Source organism: Oryzias latipes, chromosome 14 (genome assembly GCF_053564925.1).
Source record: "Oryzias latipes strain Hd-rR chromosome 14, Olatipes_Hd-rR_3.1".
NCBI classification, from domain to species: Eukaryota; Metazoa; Chordata; class Actinopteri; order Beloniformes; family Adrianichthyidae; genus Oryzias; species Oryzias latipes.
The window spans coordinates 22,089,745-22,115,829 of NC_136250.1; the positions used below are offsets into that span (position 1 = coordinate 22,089,745).

Genomic DNA, 26,085 nt, shown 5'->3' on the forward strand with positions numbered 1-26,085 from the left:
TCTGACAGGCCTGCATGTCTGTCTGCCACCACAGAGCAAATTCAGGGAAAAGAGAGGCATGGCCTCCCAGCAAGCCTGAACATGTCTGCTGCAAAGTTCCTGTTGTCAGTTGGTGGCATAAAAAGCCACAGCCAGAGTCACTTTGACCTCCACATGAGCAGGACGACACGTCTACGTGCAAACATTTCCTCTCTAAAAACACCTTTTTTCTGTGTACATAGTCCTGCTTTAAGCGCTTAGCAAAAGAAGGAAACACTGAATTTAGGTTGCAGTCTCCTTTTAACATTTTTCGTTATCTCTGTTGTCACATGGATCATTCAAAATATTTACCATTTTTGAACAGGGTGCGGTGGTGACAAACGATCCCTCAATTCAATTCAGAAAGCTGTGAGGTTGTTCCGTTTCTGTTTCAGGGTGACATCCCCATGCGTCAGGACGGTGAAACGGAAACAGCTGATGCTGAAACAACCTCTGCTCCGTGAATGAACCGTCAGGATCACACCGACAGTTCCCACACACCAGTTATGTTATTACATGTATTCTACCTTTGACCTTTTTTCAAGAGGAAGCTGTTCTGCACAGCACAAAAACTGACCAAAGTTACAAGATTAAGATAAATAAAACATAAAAGAAGGAGTTCTTCCATGACGGCTGGTTGGTGGTAGAAGCCGGCTCTTTTGAGCACTAAGGTTTTTGCTTCAACCTCTCACTACTGCACATTTGCATACAGAAGGGCACCAGATGCTTTGTAGCACCAGACTGAGCATTTTGAAGTAAATGATCAAGGTTGAAACCACATTTTCAGGAAAAACAGAATGGAAAAGAGATAAACAATATAGTAACTAATTGGGAATGAAACTTGTTTCGTTGACATTTTTTGAAAAGAAAAATACTTAGCTTTCTTGAAATTCAACAGAGATCAAAACTGGAAAATAGTGAGGAGCTTCGTGCCTGAAAAACTGTGGTGTTTTACAATCAGAAGAATCACAGACTGTCTGCCTGTGCTAGTATCCATTAAAATAAACATGAAATTTTGCTATAGCAATTAAACTTCAATTAACTCTGAATGCATCTATTTTTGCTATTTTTCGAATAAATGATTTGGTGGATTAGTGGTTTCTTTTAACCAACAGTGAAAGTTTTTAAAGTTTAAACTCATTTTCAGTGACCTTTTGCTCATAACTGATCACATGTCTTCTCAAGTAGACGCTAGTTTTCCTGAACCTGGGAACCTTCTAACCTGCATTCTTCAGATGTTTCTCTTCTCCCAGCACACCTGACTAATGCTTTGTTGTTTTTTTTGTTTTTTTTGGCAGTGTTGTTTTGCAGCTAAGTACAGGCCTGACAACAACCCACTGATTCAAATCGGGAAGGTCAGGGGTCTCCAGGACCCAGTTAGGGGCTCGCTGAGCAAACTGTGTCCGCTGCTCAGTTTTCTGTGAGGTGTGTCGCAGGAGTGGTGGTTGTTCCTCGCTCTGTTGATCTGAAGGACAGTCATTGGAGGGTGTAACACATAACTTCGGTGTGAGTCGGACGTCATTGTTGACCAATACGTCAGACTGAAACCCAGACTTTCTCACGCATCACCCTTATCGATTCCCCTTCATGTTGGTCCTCAAACACTCCTGCATTCCTCAAGTTTATTAAATCACGGCTAATTATTAATAACATCCTTCTGTTCAGTTGCACTAGCAACATGGTGCCTGCTGATAAAAGCCGTGTGCAGTCTGCAAACACCAGAAGAACAGTTTCGGCCAATTTTAGCAGCTTCTGATTCACTCTTTTGCTGGAAAGCTATTTTAAAATCTGATGTTTCATTTTATTGAGTCATTTAGTCACTTTAAATGTTGACAGCTAGTCTGTGCAGCAAGATCTTTCTACCTATGGCGTGACAAAGCTGCAGCTGGGGAGAATTACACGCTGCTAGAAATACCAGCCTGGCTGGCGAAAGCACACTGCAACATTTTGCACAGAAGCAGTGCACAAAGAAAAGCAGGAATTGAAAAAGTATTTGGCTTTTTACCCCAAAAAACAAAACAAAAAAATAATAAGTACATGCTGTTTTAAAGCTGGGAGAAGAAGTTATGCTTTTTCCTTCAAGGATTTTTTTTTGTGGCTGGCGGCATGGCATCAAGCTAGTCTGAGGAAGGGGCGAGGAGTTTGCCTTTCCCGTCCTGCCATTTCCTGCAGTAAATGCAGGAATGGTGTCTTAATGAAAAGCCTCGAACAGAAGGACTGAGCACTGCATTTGAGTTCCTGCATGCTACCTGCGGATTGAGTATGATGCTCTATGAAAAGCGGAGCACAGAAATGTATCGCCTACACGCTCTCTTTATACAGCGAGTGTAAACAGTGAAGGCGGCAGCTCTATCTCTGACCTTGAGAGGCTGGGGTGCACATAATGCTGGAATTGGAGGGGAGGGGGTAATTGATCTGCTGATGTCACTTCAAGGTGCAAGAAGCAGCCTGCAGCAGCAAAAATTGATCGCTGATCATGTTTATTGCAGAGTTTGGATCAAAGCGTATCATCACAACCTTTTCTCTATTGAAATGGCATAATTGCGCCGCAATGTGGCCATTTCTCTTTTCTTTGTGTTCAAATTTTGACGCCTAAAAGTAAAGGGTCATAAAATCTTTGAGAGCAGGTAGGCAGCAAACTCATTAGCACGGGTGATCTGTGGCTACCCAGACTCATTTGCCTCTTAAGTGCAGTATGTTTGGCGAGCCTGATGGCCCTCTCCAGTGCTAGGGCAAGATTTAATAAAACGTGGTAGAGGTGGGACACTGCACAGTTCAGTAAACTCTGGATGCAGGGCATTTCGCCAAAAGCTATGATAACGATAACTTAATAGCCAGTGTCACACACATTGACTGTATAAGAGAATTGGACTGAGTGACCCCTGTCCCCTAATGTTCCAAACAGGATGTACCAAGAAGCCAAAATCTCAAAGACTTTTATAGAGAAAGACAGCTATTACTCAGTCATTCTATTGGTCAGAATAAACATTCTTGTTCTGATACCTTTTCCATTTGCTAATTATAATTTTTTATGGTGTTTTTTCTTCATAAAATAACCAATCAGATGCCTCAATAAAAGTAGATTGTCTCACATCCAACGTTCCAAAGGTTTGACCGATTCTCCTGAGTCAGCTTTCAGTGGTAGGGGTGTGGCTTTCCACCAAGCTCACTCCTGATTGGCGAGAGTAGTCGTCATAAAAATGATCACTCAGACAACTCAGACCAATCACTGCTGACTGCTGTCATCTGGTTGCGACATGGCGGCATCTGTATTGCGTGAAAAGGAATTGACTTAATTTGGTTGGACCCAGAAGTAAGCCATTTTCTCACTCAGTCCAGTTCCCTTATACAGTCAAATGTGTCAAAGCTTAAAGTCAATTTACATCCAAACTGCAAGATGCAGTGTAATAATAATATATTTATTATTCTGCAAATGATCTGTGTGCCCACTAAACTTTAGTGGATATCATACCATCACAAAAATCTATACTGCCACCTGCTGTGTGGAGTGTGTAAAACACTGCGCACCAGTCCCGTTTGTTGTGGGACACGTGAGAACCGGTCAAGTAAAATAAGGCAAACAACACTGCTCTAGTGCGGTTATGTACGGATTTGCTCATGTAAGTATGTCCCTAAAGACCTGATTAAATGTGGTGTAAGAGCCCTGCCTCAGACCCTGAGACATGATCTAGAAAAACCCAAAATGGAGACTTGGTAAGACCCCGTAAGAAAAGGGGCTTTTGAACATGGCCGCACTAATAATACAGGACTTAGCAAACAATACTCAAAACACCACCATTATTTACAAGCAAAAGACGGAGGTCGCAGGTGGCCATTTCCCCTCCAATCTTTTCCGTCTCTGGTACAAGCGGGGGCCGCAACAGCTGTCGGCCCCCTCAGAGGGAAGACGTACCCGGGACACCACCGAAGAGACTAAATAAGAGCAGCCGTGAACGGCCAAAACAGCTGACCATGCTCGGATAACTCAACCTCAAGGAAAAAAAAAAAACAGAGAGGACTTATATTTTTGTGAGTTAAACTAACCTACACCTCCAACCACACCTTAAACCATGCATAATCACACCATGCAAACTTGTGGCAGTTGGGACTTAAAGCTTTTTGTGTGTAGCATAATTCTACTTTGTAGCCATTCGTTTCCCACGGCAACTGTGGCCTCATTCCTCACAGCTCACAGACTGACGGAGAGGCAGGCTGACTGTCAGGACTGGGGCAATGTCCTTTGCTGCGTGTGTGTGTGTGTCTGTGTGCGAGTGCGTGCTGGTGTCATGTTTCTAACAAGGTGGGCAGCCACACAGAATACAGCTCAGTCTGTGAGCACAGGCTCCTGATTTAGCTCACAGTACATCCAGCAGGAGTGACCCCAATAACTCCACTTCAAGCTAAGCAGGCCAAAGATAAATACGTGGCCAGCACCCATTAAAAGTGACGATTTGAACCTGTTAAACTTCACTTGTCTGATGTGCCTAAAAACCTTTGAAAACAATAATGGTGGTATGCTGAAAGGTGGAGAAAGCTTTCTCTCAGCTTTCTCAACAAATATATCTACACAAGGTAACACCATCCAGGTGAACCACAGCTCCCCGTCCTCTTTGCCTTAACCTTGCCTGCCCTCTGCACCCCCCAGGCCTGATCTGCTTCTCAACATTATGCGAGTGTCACTCATTTGGAAAAAAGAACTCTGCCTGAGGGCTTATAACTTTGGGAAATCTGACTAGTGACCATCACGGAGGTCTGACAGGCCGGCTAAGATCAGGTGAGGATGCCTCCACCTTCAGGATGGGGCCGGCATGCTGCAGCTCCGAGGCAAACCTGACAGATAACTATGAAGACCTTCTCCTTTCAGGGCAGGGACTTGAGACATCAGCCTCTAAAGGGCAGTGACGATCCGCGTGCACAAAACACTAACAAATGCCTCATGTCAATTGTGTAAGGGGCTTTTAAAAGCATCTGTATTACACCACAAAAATAGATCTGCTGCTGTGGAGGCTGAGCTTTCCACAGGCTGCTTTGCTCATGTGGTGTCAGCGAGTAAACAAAAGTTAGCACACAACACATGGCAAACACCAATTAAAAATATAAATGTTTACGCTGTTGGCAAGAGATGGACCAAGGTGTATTTTTTTGAAGAACTATTTCTGGGGTTGCTGCAGTCGGATTAATGCTGGTAGGTTCTGAACTGTGCAACATGCAAACGCCAACCTAACAGGTCCCAGCTGGAATACAAAGAGCTTACTGCAGTGACTGTATAAGACACTGAAGAAGCGTGTGGTGATGAAACGTATTGGTTTGTTTTGGACTCATTTGAAACCAGTTTTCTGCTTCGTGGTTGTCACCATCCTGGCTTGACATGACATCATTAAACCTCAGCTTTTCAAAAATTGGGTCAATAAACGATATAAACAAGACTGGGAGTTGTTCAAACACTCCGTACGTTTGCTGCAGAGCTTCTGTTTGGTGGTCAATCAAAAGGTTGTGCCCCTGTTTTTTTATCTTGAATACATCTTAAAAAAATGTATAAAAGTCAAGATTTTAAGTCTAACCACAAAGACCAAAAAGAGAATTAAAAAGAGGAGTAAGAATGTTTATTTATCTTGTAAAGTTAAAGCTTTTTTAAAGTCAATGGCAGCTGACTTGTTTACCAAACCTCGAACTTGGTGAACTGATCTGATCAAGAGTCAAAGTAAACTCTAAGACTTAGTCCCCCCTGCACCCATACTGCGGGTCAATCCGTACAGGAGCTGAAAGTTTTTGGGTTGTCCAGGCACGTGGAGGGTCGCAGAGAGGAGCGGCTGCATCTTAGGAGGAGGTGTGTCCTATAGTTCCTGTGAGGCTCGCACAGCCACCTTAAGGGACGTCATGAAAATGGAACGTGCCAGATATGGTAAGTGGCTTGGGGAAGATTTTGCATCTTACGTACGTGTGATGCTGTCGCACGGTGTCCTTTCTCCATACTGCGGTCATTAGTTAGGCGTTAGTGGGGACGTTAGTACTGCAGGTAATGTGCAAGTGCCCGTAGGACACCTGCAGCATGACCAACCACACAAAATATACTCCGATTGTCTAATTTCGTAAAGTATATGATTCAGGCTGCACGCTTATTACAGCTCTAATGGACCCCCTTGTACGGTGCGCAGGGTTCAGGGGGGTTGAAAAAATGAAAACTCTGTACGACCTGCCTGCAGTTCACCTACTTCACCCTTATGTGTTGTGTAAGTGTTCATTACGAGCAGTTATGCTTTACATGTCTAAAATATGTCAAATAATCTAAAGTCTGTCCTTGGACTGTACTGGATCTTACAGTGTGTGATCAGTTTGACCTGCTAATCCAGGCTGAATAAAGAACCGTTGGCAGACCAACCTGGCGGCCAGGTGCTCACATATTCCTTCTGAAGTAAGGAAGATGATACAAAGTAAAAATGCAAAACCTTTCTGTCCAGTTTCTAAATGACATCTGCCTCCTTCTTCCTACCTAAGCCCTCCGTGTGCACCCACCCACTCGTGCAGCTCAAAGGCCGAGCGGCCAGCATTCCACATGTCAGTGTGAGAAACAGTTCACCTGGACACAAGGGGCCGAGTGGAGTCTGGACTAGAAGAAAACCTAAGAAGGTTATGTGAAGAGACACAGCCTCTGCTGTCAGGTATTTCCAAGACCTACAAGCTAATGTGCAAAAAACAAATCATTGCAAATGTGTTCGTTTGTATGACTCACATAGTGAGGCGGTCTGAGAAGTACTGACAATGAAAACATCCTTCACAGTGCAGACTAAAAGAGAATGTTTTTAAAAATATAGACACAAAAGACATTTTTAAAATGTGTATGTCAGGTTCAGTATAGCTGTACTAGTCTGTCTGAAGGTACCAGTGGAGGCAAATACCGTTATTTATTTATTTTTATTCGGAAGTATTAGTTTACACTCTGCAGGTGATATTTTTAAGTGAAGAAATTACTTATTCACTGACAACGTACCAACTCTTACTACTTTTTCCAGCTGGATATTTTTGTCCATAACGCACCAGTCAACCAGACTCACAGTAGGAACACCAGGGGAAGCAGAGGAAAACACTGACTGGACTGTATTCTATTCCCTTACCCAAAAAACCCAAACCTGCCTGCTGGTCCTCAATGGGACTTTGTGTGCAGGTTTGTTGGTGTTTGAATGAGTCTGGGTGCACGCAAAGACAAGACCGGGTCCTGTCTTCCACTAAGTGAGCTTTCCAAGGTATCTCTCTAAAGGATGAATTCATTTATGGCAGAGGAAACCCTGCCCCACAGTTAGACTCTTCATGTAGGATGCATGCATATAGACTGGCTATTGTGCAGCCTGCCAATTCACCTGGTTCTCACCCATTTGAATCCAACTCAGTCTAATACAGGCAGCTTTGTTGCTATTATCCAAGAGAATTTTGAAAATTATTTGTTCGATACTTTTTTTTTGAAAGTTTACCCACAATAATCCTGTTCAACCTTTTATTTTCAATAATTTAGCAATTTGGTGCAGAGGTTAACAGGGAAATTAGAGACATGTCTTTTTTGTATTAAGTTTGCAGCCTGATATAAATTCATTTGAAAACATGAAATTCTTGAATTGTTCAAAATTGACTAAATGTCTACGACCATTGAAATAAAATTTAAGAATTAATAAATAATTAGTTTAAACTTATATCTCATTTCCAAACCAATTGCATGTGTTGCAGTTTTGTCCTCAAGTGTAAAAATAAAATAAATCATGGTTCACTTACTTTTATTAAAGACCCACTTTGATAATCTTTTCATCTATTTTTAAAGTGTTCCCAGTGGCCTTTTAATTATGAATACGATATTTATAGCCCAAATCAAAAAAACTGTCTCGTTTTCAAGGACATAGTTTCTGCAGAGCAGCAGGAGTTCTTCAGAAAATTATCTCTGACATATATGGATCTAACCATCTACATGTGGCCTTGTGGCCCACTCAGTGGATTTTCTTTGTCTGCCTCTGACTCACAATGATTTGAATAAAGAAAAACTCAGTAATGCAAAGTTTGGCTAATTGTCTTTATCTATGTCCTCCATCATCAGACAAATGCCACAAGAACATGTTACAAACACCAAAAACCCATTTTCCTCGGAGTGGGTCATTAAGGATTTAGCTTTTCTTGTGGTGGAAGTCAAAAGACATTTAGGCTTTTTGACATCTGCTTTACATTGTTCCATTCATTCGAAATTAGACTTACACAGTAATTACTGTCATTATGCAGTAAATGTGCTCAGGTGTTTTTCACATGTGCCATTAAGGGATTAAAGAGGCCTCACCTGTTTGCAACAAGCCGATTCCACTGTCTGATACCTGGAAATGCCGCTGGATGTCAAGCAGAACACCTGCAAGCAGAAGAACAGGGAAAACCTCAGTGTACTTTCAACACAAAAAGACGAGCAGTATCATATTATCACACGCAAGATGTGCTTTAGGACTTATGATTGTTGGGAATAACAGAAAGGTAATACTTAGAGGTTGTTAACACTTAATGATGAAAAGATTAAATCTCTGTTAAATGCTCGCATGACTGCAAAACAGTGATTAAAACTGAGTGGCAACATGAGTTTGGCGCAGTGTGGTATGAATAATTCTTGATATAAAAATGCTAACACATTTTCTGCAATAAAACCACAAAGACACACTCACACAACCACTTTCTCCATCATCAACCCACTCATGAAAGCGGCTTGGGAGAACAGCAGTGAACGTGGTTTTATTTCCATTTTGGTTTAATTAAGATGACTGAAAAGAGTCAGAAGAACTGGTGACTTTCCACAGCCGCAGAGACATGCAGGGCTTCAACATTGGACCGTGAGAAACCGCACCATCTTTGAAGTTCAGGCATGCTGATGTAACCCAAGAGCAGCGGGGATGGAATGAGAGAAATCTGCATACTGCACATCGCAGTAGTTCCTCAATCAGGTAAATGACAGCGGTGTTTCGGACAATCTTTGAGGAGGAAACGCTTTAAAAAATCTGTGACATTTTGGTCGTCATCATGAGAATGTTGAAGATGACTCAAACTTTATCTTACAACAACATGAAGATGAAAAAGATGAGACGAGTTCAAAGAATCTATGTGAAACAGTCCAATATTTTTGAAAAGGAGACGTTAAACATGAAGAATTGATGAGATATCGCAGACTTAGATGAGGAGTGGTGTGCCTGGTAGTGCAACCTGCAGACTGGTCCAGAGGATTGCAACACGACTTGTGAAAACGAAACAGAGGCATGACCAACATGCTAGGAAGCTCTGATCTCTGTTTTCAGCCTGCGTGCACAGCATACCACCCTCACACTGCACAGCCTCACAGCCGCACCTGTGCACAGTAGCAACAAATGCATCAGTTTTCACAGAGAAACCAGAGAGACAGATTAGAGAGACACAGAGAGTTTGAGGCAGGTAACAATAGGTCAGATTCCTGCTGGCTGAGTCAAGCCGTCTGCTCACATTCCCAAATTACAGGAAGTATTCCTGTCTAAGTATGACACTGGAAATTCTTTCGCTTCTCCTTCTAAAGACTTGACTGGTATGGAAATGATGGCCTTAAACTCAGAGCTCTGTTCACTCATTTAGGAGAATGTGACAATATTTCCTAGTTTAGCACTTAGTAACGTACTTAAATCCTAGCTAAAGGCTAAAGAAAATTAACCTAAATTTATAAAAAAATATTTTCTGCAACAGATAAAAGTTTACCAAAATGTTTTAAAAGACTGAAAATAAGGTTCAATTGTAATGAGATGAGTTTTCTTAGATTTTCTGATCAAGATTCTTCAATCAAATTAGACTTGTATTTTAAAAGCAGCACAAGGGAAACACAACCAGACAACGATCTCTGGAGACTGTGTGTTCGTGTACCTGTTGGAGTTATGTATGCGGTGGAAAAATGTGTTCAAGGTCAACCTTGTGCTGTGCAGGTATGAGGATTGATGCAAGTCACTGGAATGAGTGAATGTTGATTTATAGGGTAGAAAACAATATACACTATTCATGTTGTAGTTTTCACATTTGAAATGAAGGCTGTTCGATAGACACTCATTCATAAAAATGCTACATAAATAACTAAAAAAATGTGAAAAATACTATCACATCTGTGCATTTTTGTACTAGCAGTTTTCTCAGAGTCACTATAGTTACTCTTACCCCTTGTTAGCCCATAATTACAGTCAAAATGCACAAATACTTAAAACTATTTATGGTATGGATTTGCTTTCGCATTCACAGAGCATGACAGAAGAGCAAGAAATGACGCACAAAAACAAACTCAGATAAAAGGAAAATACTTTTCTCTTGTGTTTGGCTGCTAGTCGTCCTCCCAACTGTTGACAATGAATGCACAAATGCTTCTTCCATACTTTGTAAAGTTCACAGTGGATTAAGTTGAAAGAAAAAGGCAGATAGGTATTCAATGCAACAATAAAGATTTTGCTATGTAAGAATAATAGAGTTATAGCAGAAATATGTCACAGAAAGAGCTAAACACCATGAAGTTACATCCCCACCCCATTGGAATGTTTTGGTCCTATAAGATCTTCGAGAAAAAAATGTACTATCAGTGTACACATCTATGCATTTTTTGCACAAGATTGCTCCTTTATTCTTAAACAACAACTGGTACTAAAACCCACAACGACATTGATGGAACTTTGACCAAAGTTAATTTTTTGTGTTAAAGAAAATTGTGTTTCTGGTGTTTTTAATATTTTCTTATGGCATTTTCTAAAGAAAACTAAGCTTAAAATAGCATTTCTGAATATTTCTTTTAAATATTCAGCTTGAAAAAGATTACATTTGTGACATAGTAAGTACACAAGGCTCTGCTTCATTCTGATGCATCCACTTGCAGACAAATAGATCCATGTACATCTTTGTTTTCCTCATCTTGAGTTGGCGTCTGCATCAAAACTGTACGCCTGGATAGCTCCACTCGCCATTTTTGTTGCACCAGTAATGTTATGTTGGGGGTATTAGAGGCTGTAAGCTAGCAGGAGAGCGTGTAAATAGAGAATTCTCGTCAATGGGGAGGAGAAGAGGGGCGGGGTTGCTCTGCGCCCACCACTCAGAGGGGAATTTCTAATGAACTCCTGCCGCTCTGCAGAAACTATGTCCTAGAAAAGAAGTTTCTAGATTTTTGCTGAAAACAGCATAATTATAATTAAAAGACCACTGAGAGCACTTTGATAATAATAATAGATTAAAGATGACAGGAGTGGGAATTTATATTTGCTGTGGATTTTTTCAAAACATTTAGCTAACCTTTTTTGGTTCCTTTGTTTGGATATATTCTAAACTAATATTGAAGCATTTAGGGAGACAGTTTTTATCCACTAAATAAACACTATTAGCTGATGTAAAAACCCATCACACTGTCCTTCTTAGTTCGTCTCAGAAGATGTGACCGCGTCCCCCTGCCGAGCGCGTCAAACAACAGCTTAGCAAAGCTCAGTACAGTAAGACTGCTGCTCTACTGTAATCATTAGCCCTGGCCATTTGAACACTGGCACACATACACACACACACACACACACTCTGCCGAGAGGGTGATCCCGAACCCCGCACCAGATGGTGGAGCGTCCCTCCTGGACAGAGAGTGTGCCTGTCTGAGCCACACCCGTCTACACTTAGCGCACAATTACCAGATAATTAATAACGGTTGAGTTAGCAGCATGTTCTGCATGATGCTGCAGCTGAAAATTCAAACACCCGCTGACTGACAGCGCTGTAGAAATGAAAACATTGCTGTATACGGCTTTAGCAAGCAGGCTGCGCTCCTGTATGTAGATTTAAATAAAAGATAGGAGTCAGATTAAAGCCACATGAGATTGGAGTGCCATAAACTGTGCTAATCTGTAAGAGATTAGAGAGAACAAGCAGAGTGTTTGTGTAAAAAACAGCCCGTCTATCATCTCTGCTATATCGCCTTTTAACACCATCCAGCCCTGCTCTTTCTTAACAAGCTGTTTGCTTTCTCAATGTCTCCCCTCCTCCGGCTCTCATTCTTTATCATTTTCTGATGCTTCAACCCTCACCCAAGCTGGCTGCACACTTTAGTTGCCATGGCAATGCTGCATGCAAGCTCAGAGAGATAAAGGTCAAAAGATTGCAAAATAAATGCCTTTCAAATATTCAAACTGTTTTTTTTTCCAACAGTGTCAACATCTGTGAAGATTTTTTTTTCCTGGTTTGCCGCAATCATGCGGTCAATAAAAATGAAATGATGAATAAGTAACATTTACAGCAGGCGGCAGACACATTCAAGGTAGCCACATTAAGGAGTTTCTGTAGTCCCAGACCTCACGGTGGCCGGAGCGTCTGAGCATGATGCCAAAAAAGGAAACATGGTAGGAATGTGAATCTTCCTGACAGCACACAAAGCACCTGCTGCTGCCATCTTCTTTCAAGGTAGCAGCTATCAGCGCACAGCGGCAGGCCACTCCCTCACCAACACCTCTGCGCTCGCTGGGGTTAACAAACAAAGATGTGGCTTGCTTTTATGTTTCACCTCCACCACTGACCCATTTTAATGACATCACATTTAAGTCTGCTTTGGCACTAACGCACCTCTTTCATGAGTTTGAAGGCGCTGCTGTGTTTTGCTGTAGCTGGACCGGTTGACACAGCGTGAGACGCCGTGTGGAGCTGACACTTATTCCACCCGCTCATAAAGTTGGCCTTTATGACCAGGGCAGCTTGAGAAGAAATGACTCAAAATGGTGAACGTTAACATGCCACAAACAGTGCATTCAGAGCTATGAATGGTGAATGATCATCTCAGATATAAATAGTACTTTTTGTAGGGTGCCTGTAGCCTGTTGACAGGCAGTAGGTACCTAATAAATCTCAATCAGAGGCTGCAGAGACATGACACAAATGTTTACTGCAGCTTAATCTAGGGCTGCACAATGTGAGGAAAACCTGCGGTGTGCAATATTAGGGCGTTGCCAATGTGACTTGCAATAGACGAACAAAAAGCAAAAAAAAGTCTACTTCATTGTTTCCATTTCACTGCAACATTTGTACTTAAATAAAAGTCAACATCAATTAAATCATTATGACCCTTGTTTACATATGAGGCAAGCATCTAACATAAAGGGCACCATTCGATTGACCGACGACGTTATTCCGATTGGTCCATAATGTGAAGGGGTCCATCCAATTACAGCAGTCAACAACGTGAATTAACCTGTTTTGTCGCTTTCAGGGTCACGGGGCAGCCAGAGCATCTCTCGGCCACTCGTGGCCGAAGGCAGGGGACATCCTGGACAGGCCGCCAGTCTGTCACAGAACCACAAATCACACACCCGTACACACTCACATTCACACCTAGGGACAATTTAAAGTAACTAATTAATCTATGAAGTAAGTATTTGTACGTCCCCAGAAAACATGCAAACAGAACATGCAAACTCCACACAGAGAGGTCCCCCAAATGGTATTCTGTTTCCCCCAGGGACTTGAACCAGGGGCCTTCTTGCTAACCAAGAGCGCTAACCATTGCACCACTGTCCAGCCTAGTCAACAACGTGAAGGGGCCCATCCCATTGGTCAAATGCATAAAATGCCTTTATTATTAACTATTTCAAGCTGTCATAAGATTGTCCTAGCATTTGAGCAGTGCAATCATTTAAGATAATCGTTTATCGCAGTTTATATCGTTTTTTGCAATTTGCGTATCACAAAAGCTGATGGTTAACAATACATTTTCTATTTATTTTCTGGCCAAGCTTTATCCAATGCAACAAATCAGAGGTGTGTTGTACTGCTGTTGGAAATGAAATTTTATGATTCAAAATAAATATAGCATCACGTTTTTGCAAGGCCAGCATTACTTTGACCCACACATGCCACACCCAGTGAGGCCATAAACAGACAGCAGCATGGAGGCCTCCGGCAGCTTCCAGGGGGCAGATTTCCTATCAAATCCCCAGCAGACACTTGTGGATTCGTGGCTCTCCTGATCTATTTTGGCTCAGAGAAACTAGGCTAAGTGGAAGAAGAGAATCACATTCCACTTTTGCAGTTAAGGATGATGGTGAGGCACTGTGACGCAGAAAAGGAGTCATCAAGAGCAAGAAAAAGGTGGTGGCCACACCAGGGATTGGTTTGTTATTTTAAGGCCTGTGTTTCCATTGTTAAGTGTGTATTTGTGTGTGTTTGTTCCCCTTTCCTCTGGTTTCACTGTGAGCAGGAGCCCCTGGATGGAAGTAGTTCATCCTGGCCAGAGTGTTACAGCCAGTGGTAAACCACTGTGCTGATGTGGCCAGATCCTTTCCCCTCCATCCTGTAAAGGGAGGTGTTCCCTGTTTCTTGTGTGACCCCAGCCAGGGTAAATAGCCTGGGTAGGAAAGCAGCAATGGAGATGTAATGAGTGAGGGGAAAGTGGAAGTTTAAAGAATTTTCCTAATCTGAATGTGTGAGGATGCAAGCTGCAAGAGCGGCTCAGACTGGAGCACAGGAGAACGACGACCACAAATATGCCCGAGTGCGGCTGGTGGGTTCCTGACCGACTACTCTCCTCCCTTGCTATGTGGCTGCACTGGGCGGAGGAGCAGTTTTTCCATTTCACTTCCTTTGCCTGCCACACAGAGAGGAAACGTTCTACAGATGTGTGGGAAACACTGCATGCAGGCGTCAGATTCAAAGCGCTCCGACAAGCAGTTGATTCTCCAACAGTTTCATCCAAAGATGAGCTTTGAGATTGTGCATCCAGGAAGACCGAAAAGCATGCAGGTCCCACCCAAAATGAAAATCATAACATTCTAGTTATAGAATGTTCTAGGTCTAGATCTAGATCTATAGCATCTTTCGTGACAGCCATAGACACTATTCTTATTCATTTTCAGCATTTGATTCTCCTGAAAAACGAAAACTAAATTTATCATAAAAAGTAGAGAACTGCCAAAAATTTGTTCTCTGTAAGTGAACAAATTTTTTTTTTTTGGATGAATCCAAAAAAGGCAATCCAGAAAAGCAACAAAAAAAAATGAAAAATTGCTCAACTTTTAAATCTCTACATGAAAATCTAACTCTTTTTTAAAAAAAAGTAGTGTTACCAAGACATTGGTGTATGATGAGTATTACTTTATGTTATGTAAAGAGATTCCACTCACATTTTGTCTATATGTAACAGTGCAAAGCTTGACAGACGCCCACTGGACCGCTGTGATGCCCTGATTACATCCATACCTCTGTGAAATATGGAGCATTATTTAGGTTTCTCCCTGCTCCCTAACATGTTTATCCAGATGCTGTTGTGTCTGAACTGAACAGGAGCTGCAGTCCTGAGGATTCTGAAGCAAAAGTCTGAACTGTTAATCCTGTGATCTTTGCAAAAAGCAGGTTTTTACCCAAATGGTGATCTTATACCTAATATTTACATGTATGTGGCACAATATAAGCGTAACAGTATCCTTTAATAATAATAATAATAATTCTGCACACAGTGTTTGTTTTTTGTTTTTTACAGGGGTGCAGACTTGTCCACCTCAATCAGGTTGGGACAACCAGAAATAGCTTTTTCTCCTGGAAGTGTCCTATTTAGGCCATTGCCTTGGTAATAAGGGAATATAACAAGGCCGGATATGGGCATGGGCAAGGGGGGTCAATGCTGTAACTGCCCCCCCAAACATGTTGGCCCACAAAAATATCCAATTAACTGAAGCAATAAAAGTTACAAAAAAAAAAACAAAAACACTTAACCCCCCCCCAACAATACAATAACTAAACAAATACAAAATAACGTAAGAATGGATAGACAGACGGACAAGTAGACACACATAAATAGACAAAAAAAAAGAAAATACAGCCTCAATAGGGCATGAACCAGTGTCCTGCTTGTGCCCGTCCCAAGCCCGGTTAATGCAGAACATAGTCAGATAGAGCATTCAAAATTAAACTTATAGGACATATAAATTAGATCAAAGTAGAAGATAGATAGTAGAAGATAGATATGTGGATAGATGAACTGATATGATGATAGTATGGTTTTGTCTTGAAATAAGACAAAAACAAAACAAAATCCACGTGACAGTCTTCTAAAATGTAACCAAAAAGCATTTTCTATCTATTTTGAAGCTTAAACATTTTATTTTATCACATTGTGAGATACTTAATCATAATTGATTGTTTTCAGTGTTTATCTCTTGTGATTCTGCAAAAATACTATATGAGTATAAAGTATGAAGAATAGGTTGTTCATTTACATCCAAAGCCCTCTTTGAACTTCAAATATCATCAGTCATCGTTGTACTTCTGTTTATGATGTTATTTTTTTATTTTATTTATAACTTTAGTTTTTATTATTTTGTCATTTCATGCATACAAGACCAAAACTGCATTTTCAAATTCATATTTTACTCGTACATTTCAAGACATCCACGCCCATAAATTCTTTTGTCCCTAAAACTGAATCCTATCTGACACAAAACCAATATTTGTGCACCGGAAGTACACAACCATGTCAAACACAATCCAGTCAGAGCTCTGCTAGAAAGCATGAAGGATGTACATGCTCTTATTGCAGCAATAAAACCCCTTTGACATTTGAGACAGCTTTGATTTGAATCCTCAAACAGCCATTCTGGTCTAAAACCAAACGCCTGCATGAGTGGCAGCCTATACCACATTGATTAATAGGGCTTTTTATTCCTAAGTACTTTTCCATCACTAATCAAAGACTTTGGATTCAGCTCAGAGCCTGCGCTGCATTAGTACCGACCAGTGGGTGTTAAATATTTGATAATGGCGTAAAGGAAGTGTAGTGAAGCATCCGTGGCGCAGACTAAACCTATAGCTCATCAATAATACATCCAGCCAGTAGTACCCTTGTTTGTGTCAGATAATGCATTAGATGTTTTGAAAGGAGAACCACTGAGGCGTAGCAAAGGCATTTGAGATGTGATAAGACTGGCTGATTGCTTCAGGATATCCATGAGCTGCTCTCACTCCAACCAGCGTCACTGGAATACTGAGAAGAATCTCAAATACAGATTAAACGTGGAGATGGAATGATTTTTTTGAGTCAAACACTGAGACAGATGCTCAAACAGGAGCACTGAAATGGGAATCACTGTGACGACAAGAATCCACTGTGTCCATGTTTTCGCTCGAACAATAAAGGACTGAAACGTTTCAAACCACGCAAGCATGCAACTCATTCGAGACTCATCCCGTGTTTTGTGTGCCTGAGCGCACGCGCCAACAGAAAGCACAGCCGGCGTCCGCACGGGTGTACCCATCAGTAATCCTGCTGCTTTTTTACATAACAGTGTGGAGGATTAAAGTCCTTATGTAGAGTTTTTAATGAGATTTCTGGTCTTCCCTCTCACTTTCTTCTCTGGATTCTCTGTGGTTTTTATGGGAGCTTTTAAAATCCCCTGGTGCCTAAATTGTGTGTAAACAAGAGGCTGCCTTTGTTACCCTAAATTACTTAATGAAATCAATCTACAAACAGCATCTTTGATTTTCCAGACTCTAAAATCAACACCCTCATTTTAAATTCAAACTTTGCAACTATAAATCTAACAATTTTTCTCCAACTTTTTTATTTTCTACCAGCACAATTGAAGGGTTTTGAAAATAAGTAACGTGTTGTTTTCTTTTTGCACTCTCCGCTTGACGCCAGACTTCTTCTGACTTCAGTTTGACTTCTGTATGAGCTGGAAAGCATAACAATAAGATGCCTTCAGGCTGTTGCGTTGACTGTATAGATGTCAAAACCCATTTCTCTTCTAGAGGCTGGGAGAAAAGAAGCCTTTAAGAAACAGAACTGTTTAAATTTTGCATTTTCTGCTCAACTGGGCTTCAAACTAGCAGGAATGGTTATTTTCTCTGAATAAATCACTGCACTTAAGATTTGAAAAATGGAAAAATAATGGTGAAAGAGCCACCCAGCTGGCATCAAATTGATTTTTTTGCTGTTTTTTTTAGTTTTGTTTTTTGGAAAAAAATTATTTTAAAAAAATCTATAAATAAAAAAATACTTTTGTATACAGTTATTATTTAAGAAATAAAAGAGAAAAAGCAAAGATGAAATGATGGCGTACAGAGTATTTAGGATCTAATTAGTTTGTTTTGTGCTGAAATGTACGTGCATTTAAACCAAAATAGCAGCAAATGTATACATTTGTGTAATGTAAAGTATGGCACTTTAATTGTCTAGTTTGTCAAACTAAGTGTGAGATTCTCAACAGAGTTCGCATTGTGGGAAAACACCTCAAGGAGCTTTTCTTTTGTTTTGGTGCCTTTTAAACTTCCTGAACATTCCAGTCATTTAGCCTTAGGTAACATACTATTCAGAGTGTTTTCCGCTTACATGTCGGTAAAGGTGCACAGTTCATACCTGATGTCAAAATGCGTTGATGTATGCAAGCTGCAAACAGACGGATGCATTTAAATATTTGTGGTTTTCCTGAGTAAAGGAAACAACAGGGTTTCTGGAACAGAGGCCCACACTTCACTAATAGGCTAATTTTTTTTAATCAGTGCCGGTAAAATAAACATCCAAATGATGCTTACCTCACTTCTAAGTCACGCTGGCAAAATATCTGCTGAACAACCAAACGAATATGTGAAATGGTAAAGGGCGGAGCAAAGTGATTCTTTCCCATCACTGCTGCCTTAGAAAACAAACTCAAAAGGAATCCAGTTCTGAGTGTGAAGCTTACACCAGTCAGAAAGGAAAACACTAAGTCCAGCTGGTGTGTGTGTGTATGTCTGAGCTCACCTCTGACCCCGGTCATTAACACTAAGATCTAAAACCCTGAAAGAGGTCAGCGCCCTCATTCAGGCCTGTATTTTTCCCCCAGCACAGTAACAAACAACGCATGAAAGAGAAAAAAAATATACTGCAAATCTCATCTTCATCTTACAACATGGCAGAAAACCACACATCACATCAAAACATTAGCTGCGGATGATATAGCAACACACAAACACAACTACGCCTTGATTGATGGATTTTCTGGTTGTAACACGACTCGGCTCAGTGCTTACTAGAATCCAGGAAAAGATAACATTGTATGGACCGAAATCAAATCAACATTAAGGTAGGAGTCCTCTGCAGAAAGGCTTTTTACCCACTCCGATCATTTTTTGATCTATTGTTAGTCTTTTCATTCTGATCATGCCATTTTTAGCCAAAAATGAACAATCACAGTTATCTAGGACATAGTTTCTGCCGAGCGGCAGTAGCTCATTCGAAATTTGCCTCTGGGTAGTGAGCAACCCCACCCTCTCATCTCTTCCCCGTTGCTGAGAGCTCAGTTAGCTTACAGCCCCTCACAACCCCAATGCCACAAGAACACGTTAAAAACACAGAAAACAAGATTTTCATTGGAGTTGGTTTTTAACAAAAAAAAACTCCTAATGAGAGTACCTGAAGACTGTTTGGTTTAATCGACAGGTAACTGAAAGTGCACATTTTGTTGATCAAAATTCAATTTGGGTGTGTGAGTGTGTGTGTGTGTGTGTGGGGGGGGGTCGGGGATATGTCATCTTCTATCTCGTTTTGCTTCATCACATCAAGAAAGCAACTTTAATCGAACCACTGAGATACAAGTGCCAACAAGCTTTTTCTCCCATTCATTCACAGCCATACATCAAAGTCCTGAACTTTGATTTTTTATGTGTTTTTACTTTATCGTTATAAAATGTGGCATTGTAAATCACTAAAACTGGAATGTAGGGAGTGAGGAAAGCATTTCTCTTTCCATTCACATTTCTTTGGATGAGGATAAACTGTCATTTGAGAACAGGCCAAAAACAGAGAAGAGTTCAACACATCTGAAACATCTCCTCCTTCCATCCGGGCATCTTTCTGTCAACAAGAAGAGAGCAATTTGAGCAATATCTCCAGGTAAACACTCCAATCTTCCAAGATAATGACTCAGGAAGGGAGTGGAACAGTTTAAACTCAGAGGCTCAGTGTCAGGAGATGCCTGGACGAACCATCATGAAGTTTCCTTTTTTGCCTTCAAAACCTCAAAAACAGCTAAACCAGATTCTTTGCAGGTGGAGTGTTCTTAAAGTAAACATTTACAGTAAAGGAATAGCCTCTTTCCTCTCTTTATGATCTCACAGAACCCTGCAATGACAAATGGGGGGGGTCTGGGATTGTTGGCTGTTATTATTGGCAGATTGGACCAAGCACTGCTGGTGTTTTCAAAGTCGACTTGTCAAAAAAATTAAAAGAATGAAATATTTACAGAGTCAGATTTTTACTTTGGTTTTATCCAAAAACGTCAAGTTATGGATGAAACTGGTAAGATTTTAGGCTCCATGACAATTTGTGGTAGATAAGGTCATCTGTACAATGACAATACTTTGGTGAAACATTAAAGAGACAATTAATTGCCAGGGTCTAAATAAGGAAGCAAACCTAAGAAGACAAAGCTCCAGAGGGTTGAGTCTTCCTGGGCGACAACTGCTGGTGACAAACTGCAAATGGCATGAGGGACTTTCCAGAGCGTCCTGCAGAGCTCTCAGTCTCCACCAGTCAGAAGACTCAACCACACGCTGCAGGAATGTTGAACATGTCAAAAAAAAAAATCGTGGCTATGGAACGGCTTTCAAAGCAGCTGTAGAGTTTTCGCAGGCTTTTTAATTCTGTCTAAAAGATGTCCATTTTTTTGAGACAACGTAGTAGTAGTAGTAGTAGTAGTAGTAGTAGTAGAGTAACATTTTTACAAAAAACAAATTTTTCTTTAAATTTTGAAACGAAAGTTACCACTTTTGTACGTTTTTCCATACATTTACTGTCTCGCCAGCTAATTTCTTCAACTAAAAACCATTGCAATTTTTTTAACATTTATAAAAGTCCTGCAAGGTGTAAAACAAAAAAGTTATGAGATTTATGAGCATAAACCAATAAAAATGACATTTTAAGGGGAACGCTTGTCTTGAGGATTGAAAACACAAAAGTAACAACAAATCAAGAATATTGATTTGTAAAAAAAATTAAAATCAATGGCATTTTTGGCAACATCCCAACCACTTGAGTTACGGAAGTATTGATAATTTAAGCATTTTAAATAGATTGATTAACTTTTATCTAAACCATCTCCCACTAGTTTCTTTTTTTTTTTTATAAATTTGTTAAGAGAGACGTAGACAAAATAGCTAAAAGTTTATAAACACACATTTATGAAACAATAACTTGTTGAAATGCCTTATCTGTAAATCATGAAATGAAACATGAAATGCTGAAGCGCTGTTAACAGTGGAGGCATCGCTTTGCAGGACAAATGACATGATTGTGATTGCAGTGTGTTTCTGTAAACACAGACAGCTTTCACACAATTAGCCCACCTTCACTCTGACAAATCTAAAACAGACACGCCACAAACCATCGACCTTTTCAGGGTCATGTAAGCAAATGAGAGCATATTACGACTATTCCAAAACTACCGTAGTTTATTCGTATATACAAGCTTCAGAAATCAAGCGTTTTTTTTTCCTGCTGCAGCCTCCTCCAGAGTGTGTTAGTGGGCACATTTGAGGAATTTTACAACTACTACACCTGTCGTTTTCATCAAAATAAATATCTTAACTCCACATGACCTCTCTCAAACATCTTTCTGATTCGAATACAGGAAAGCTGGTCTGTGCAGCAGCCTCAAACCCACTGTAAGACTGTTGATGCCACAGTGACGGCTGTGGGGAAGGATTGAGTGAAAAAAGTCTCCATAAAGCTGCCATCAGCAGAAACCATGAAACCCTCATAGCTGTTGGGGTAACTAAGTGAAAGCTGCTGCTGTGGAAGTGTCTCAGAGGCTTGATGGCAAAATCTGGAGCAGCCACATAAAAAGGGCCTCCACCAGCACAGGAGGAAGCTCTGCCTAATTCTGCTGGTTTCTATTACAGACGTCTGCTAAATCTGAGCCTAAAGAACACACAGACTGTTTTCTCACAGAAGTAGAACCATTGGATATAGACATAAAGGGGATTAGTGGCAAATCTGTGGGAAACCAGTCTGGAAAAGTCCACTCGGTGGGGAGTCACAATTATGAAAGCACCCGCTTTGACATCTAATGGACACAAGCGATATTTTAGAGTCGGCAATAACGCAAAATAGGGAAACCTCCTTTTGCAAATCTGTGGATTTCCTCTATACAGTGCAGCTTATTCAAGCCTGCTTGAGATCAGATGAAAAAAAAAAGCTTGCCCGAAAAGAGGCAGGCAGCTTATAAAGTAAATTACTAGCGGCCCTTCCATCCTTTTAATGCCTCTGCTGTTGTTCGGAGACCTTTAATGTGAACGCCATAAAATAAGAGAGGGTGAAAGAGGGAAAAGGGTGAAGTGTGAAACAACTGGCTGATAAACCCCATGCAGCTCTTTGTGGACCACACAACCGCTCACCCTGTTCAGGAGCAAGAAGGTGCTTCCTCATGCAGACGGTTTCTTTTGCAGAGCTTCTCCAAGAAGCTTATTTTGTCTCCCAAAAACCGATACATTTTAAGGCTGCTCATCTGATTTTCCAATAGTTAGAAAGTTAGATTCATCTGCAAACCACAGATTCTTACATTTCCTTAGAAAAAAAATGCAACTTTTTTTTTTTTTTTGCATTGTGCATTTCTAGCTACCATTTAGGCTAAAAATGTCTCCAGTGGGAGGCAGAAAACTCGCTCATGTTCCCCACTGAGTGCTGTAGGTGGAAGACCGCCTCGGGTCTCTGTAGACGGCGATAATGAGCAAGTAAAGTAGACGGAGCTAACGGGGATTAATCCGCTCGGCCAGTCAGACAGGATACAGAGCTCCATCTTATATTGTCTTAGTGTGTAACAAAAGAGCTTGTCTTAAGAGGATTATTAGCACGGCCTCTGCCTTAAGATGCCAAAGGTTCAGACGTGAGGGTCTCGCACTCATCTTGCAGGATGGAAACGTGAGGGTACGCCTAAAATGACTGCTTGGTTGAGGCAACCTTAATTCCAGAAGTGCAAATCCACCACTTCCTAATATTCCTGCTCCAGTGCAAAAGAAGCAGCAGCCCACACCCCACACATGCTAAGCTGGCACAGAATGGGGGGGCTTGATTTAATGCACTTACCAAGGAAGTAAATAACTCCGCGCTTCATGTCAGCCTCGAGTATCCTCATATTCTCAGAAAAAAACTGTAATCCTCTCTTTATGATAAGCTGTCGAGCAGCTTGGACCGTCTGCAGAGGACCAACACCAGGATTTAAGATTTCAAAGCTTCCTCAAATTAAATTAAACCTTGTACACCTCCAAATCTAAACTCTCTTCTATATTTTAGCAGACGGCAGGAGGGCCAGAGGAACTCATCCGTCCACACCAGTGCAGCTTCTCCTCGCTGCCGATCCAGTATGACAGTGACAGAATGGGCTCGTAGATCCAGGACACGCTGCCTCAGAGGTAAAAACAGCCACAAGCTTGTGAAGGGGCACTCCAGGTCAGACCTGAACCTAACCGGCACATTTTTAATAACTCAGCCCTTTCATTCAGTGCTACAGCTCCGACATGTAATTTGACAGTTCTTCCTCAAACTTAAAGACTCATTCCGATGAAAATAGTGTTTTTAACTTGTTCTTGTGACATTTTTCTGATGATGGAGGACATATATAAAGAAAATTAAGCTTAAAATTGCATTTCTGAGTATTTCTTTATTCAAATCGTTGTAAATTAGGAGCAGATGTTTGAAAAAGAGCCATTCTGATACATCCAATAGCTGAAAAAGTGTAAACAGAGAGCTCTCAGCAGCAGGAAACGGAAGGGTTGCTCTGCGCCATTGGCCACAATTCAGAGGCAAATCTCTGCTCTGCAACAAGAGAAACACCTCTTAAAAGAACGACACAGGTTTTTTGATTTTGCCAAAAAACAGCCTAATCAATTAAAAGACCACTGGGAACGCTTTGGTAATAGATCAAAAGATGATCGAAGTGGGACTTTAAGAGTTCATACATTCTGACTGTAACCAGAAGAGCTTCTGTGTTTAAACCCCACAACACAGAAGAGCAGCAAATGACTTTATAGGTCTTTTGATGAAGCCCACTAAAGTCACAACAGCAAAGCAGATGTTCAAAAGCTGCTTTAAGAAGGGTTTACTGAGGAGAATCAGAGATGGAAGAGTGAAGCATGAGCTTCACTTTATTCAGACAATTAAAAAAAAATGACAACATCATTGTGATTGATGATTGTAGCTCGAACTCTCTGCTTTGGGTGAGCTAAGGGAGAGCCGTAGAGGTTTGAGGACGCGTTTCATTTAACCTTTGCATCCGTGTGTTTGTGTGATGCAGCTTCAGCTCTGACACGAGGGATTAGCAGAAAGATCCACATCTTTCACGCCACCGCTGCACATGGGTGAGTGCCATTTTCCCATCATTGTTGTGGATAAGAATAGCCCCGGTGTCGAGAATGATCGTGCAGTGTCTCCGCCACAATGCTCCACACACTACAGCAATGGATGCTGGTACAAAGACCTTTTGACGTTTAGGCTGAGCATCGGGGAGGGGGTTCTGTGTGGCTCAGTGCTGCCAACATTCTGCCTCAGCTTGCATTTGCAGGCCTCCGCGGCAACCCCCCACACCCCCTCTTATCTGCATGCAGCCCCTCTGGACACAGCAGAGAGATTCCACCATGTGTGTGTGTTGTGTGCAGTCCATCAAGCTCATTTTATCGACATTCAGATAAACGAGTTCAGGAACTTCCTTCTGACAGCAGAAGAAGGAGGCAGAATCCACTCTGAGCAGCCGCTTAATTACCCCTGCAACAGAGCTCACACTGCAGGAGAGGACCGACAGAGGGGACAGTGGGGGGGGGCACGCTAAGGCTGCCCAAGAATAAGCAGTGTACGAGAAACATTCGCCGGTCCTCCATCTGACAACTGTGCTGGCCATACATAATGCAAAACTGTCCAGCAGCAAAGTGATGGGAACGGACCCCCCTATGTATTGAGCCCAGCCTCTCCCCAAGAGGGTTAGCCCAGGATGATGCATCCATCAACACCTCCTTCAGCCCCACCTCCTCTTGTTTCGACTTTGTCTTCCTGCCCCTCCAGTTGTCAGAAAAACACATACAGCAGAATTTACATTCATGAACACTCGCTGATCCGATTCTGCAGAAGCAGAGCGGCTATGGAAATGACAGCGTCTCTTCGGAGTAGCTTAATGAGGGCTTTCCCCTGATCAAAGCATGGGGAGGTGTGAGGAGACGAGAGGACAATTGCAGCTGCGGAGGGGCTTCTGACTCATCCACCAGCGTGGAGGACCAACCTCCTTCAAGCGGTCTGCTGTGATTGAGTGGCGCTTAAAGATGCTAAGATTAGATTTGCCACTGTACATCGACACATTCTTGGCGGGGCTGCAATGACCAAACAGGCGCCCAAGGCTTTGCTGAACCTTATGCAGTTGACAGACTGGACCTGGATCCTTCAGAATGATGAGCTGCTGGCATGATAATTGAGCGAACACATTGTTCAGTGTGACCGCACCACTCCTTTCTGCCAGAGGCCACTGCTGGGAAAAGTTACTTTTGAGAAATGAGGCAAAAATATTGTCAGTTGTCACTTTTCTGTGTGTATCCATGAAGTGAAAGCAGCAAAGCTTCAGCAGAAAAGCTTCAGCAGTCCCCGCAATGCTCAGGCTGCAGCAAAATTAACCCTTCAGCTTCAAGTTTTAATGACCATATGATGACCTAATGAAATAATCTGAATTGGTTAATCATGTACTGATTGAATCAGTGTAATCTACAACCATTAGTTAAAGTCCAAAATTGATCTTTTTACTGTCTTGATTTGGTTTTGCCCCTTTCTTTTACCAAATTTATATTTGATTTATTGAAGAAGAAAACCATTATTTGTGAATTTATGTTCCTATAGATTCACAGAGGATTCCGTGAGGCCAATGCAAAGTGAGGGAATATCACAGAACAGAAGAAGATGAAAACAACACGCACAGGACCGCATCTAGCATCTAGGACGGATTTTACGCACAATTTAAAAATGCTATACATGCATAAACGAGTGAATAAAAGAACAAACACACGTGCGCAACAAACGGCGGCAAAGCCTGCTGTTGG

General features: G+C 41.4%; 1 protein-coding gene across 3 annotated transcripts in view; it reads right to left on the reverse strand.

Annotated features, from left to right (window-relative positions):
• The window catches only part of spns2 (SPNS lysolipid transporter 2, sphingosine-1-phosphate), a 64,383-nt gene that overhangs the window by 37,462 nt on the left and 836 nt on the right, over nucleotides 1–26,085 (reverse strand). For all 3 annotated transcript variants that reach the window (XR_002874576.2, XR_002874575.2, XM_011483746.4), the window contains exon 2: nucleotides 8,330–8,395. Coding sequence is in view for 1 of the 3 variants with exons in the window: in XM_011483746.4 (XP_011482048.1) it covers nucleotides 8,330–8,395 (66 nt within the window). In the remaining 2 variants the exon portion in view is untranslated. The remainder of the gene's footprint in view (nucleotides 1–8,329; nucleotides 8,396–26,085) is intronic.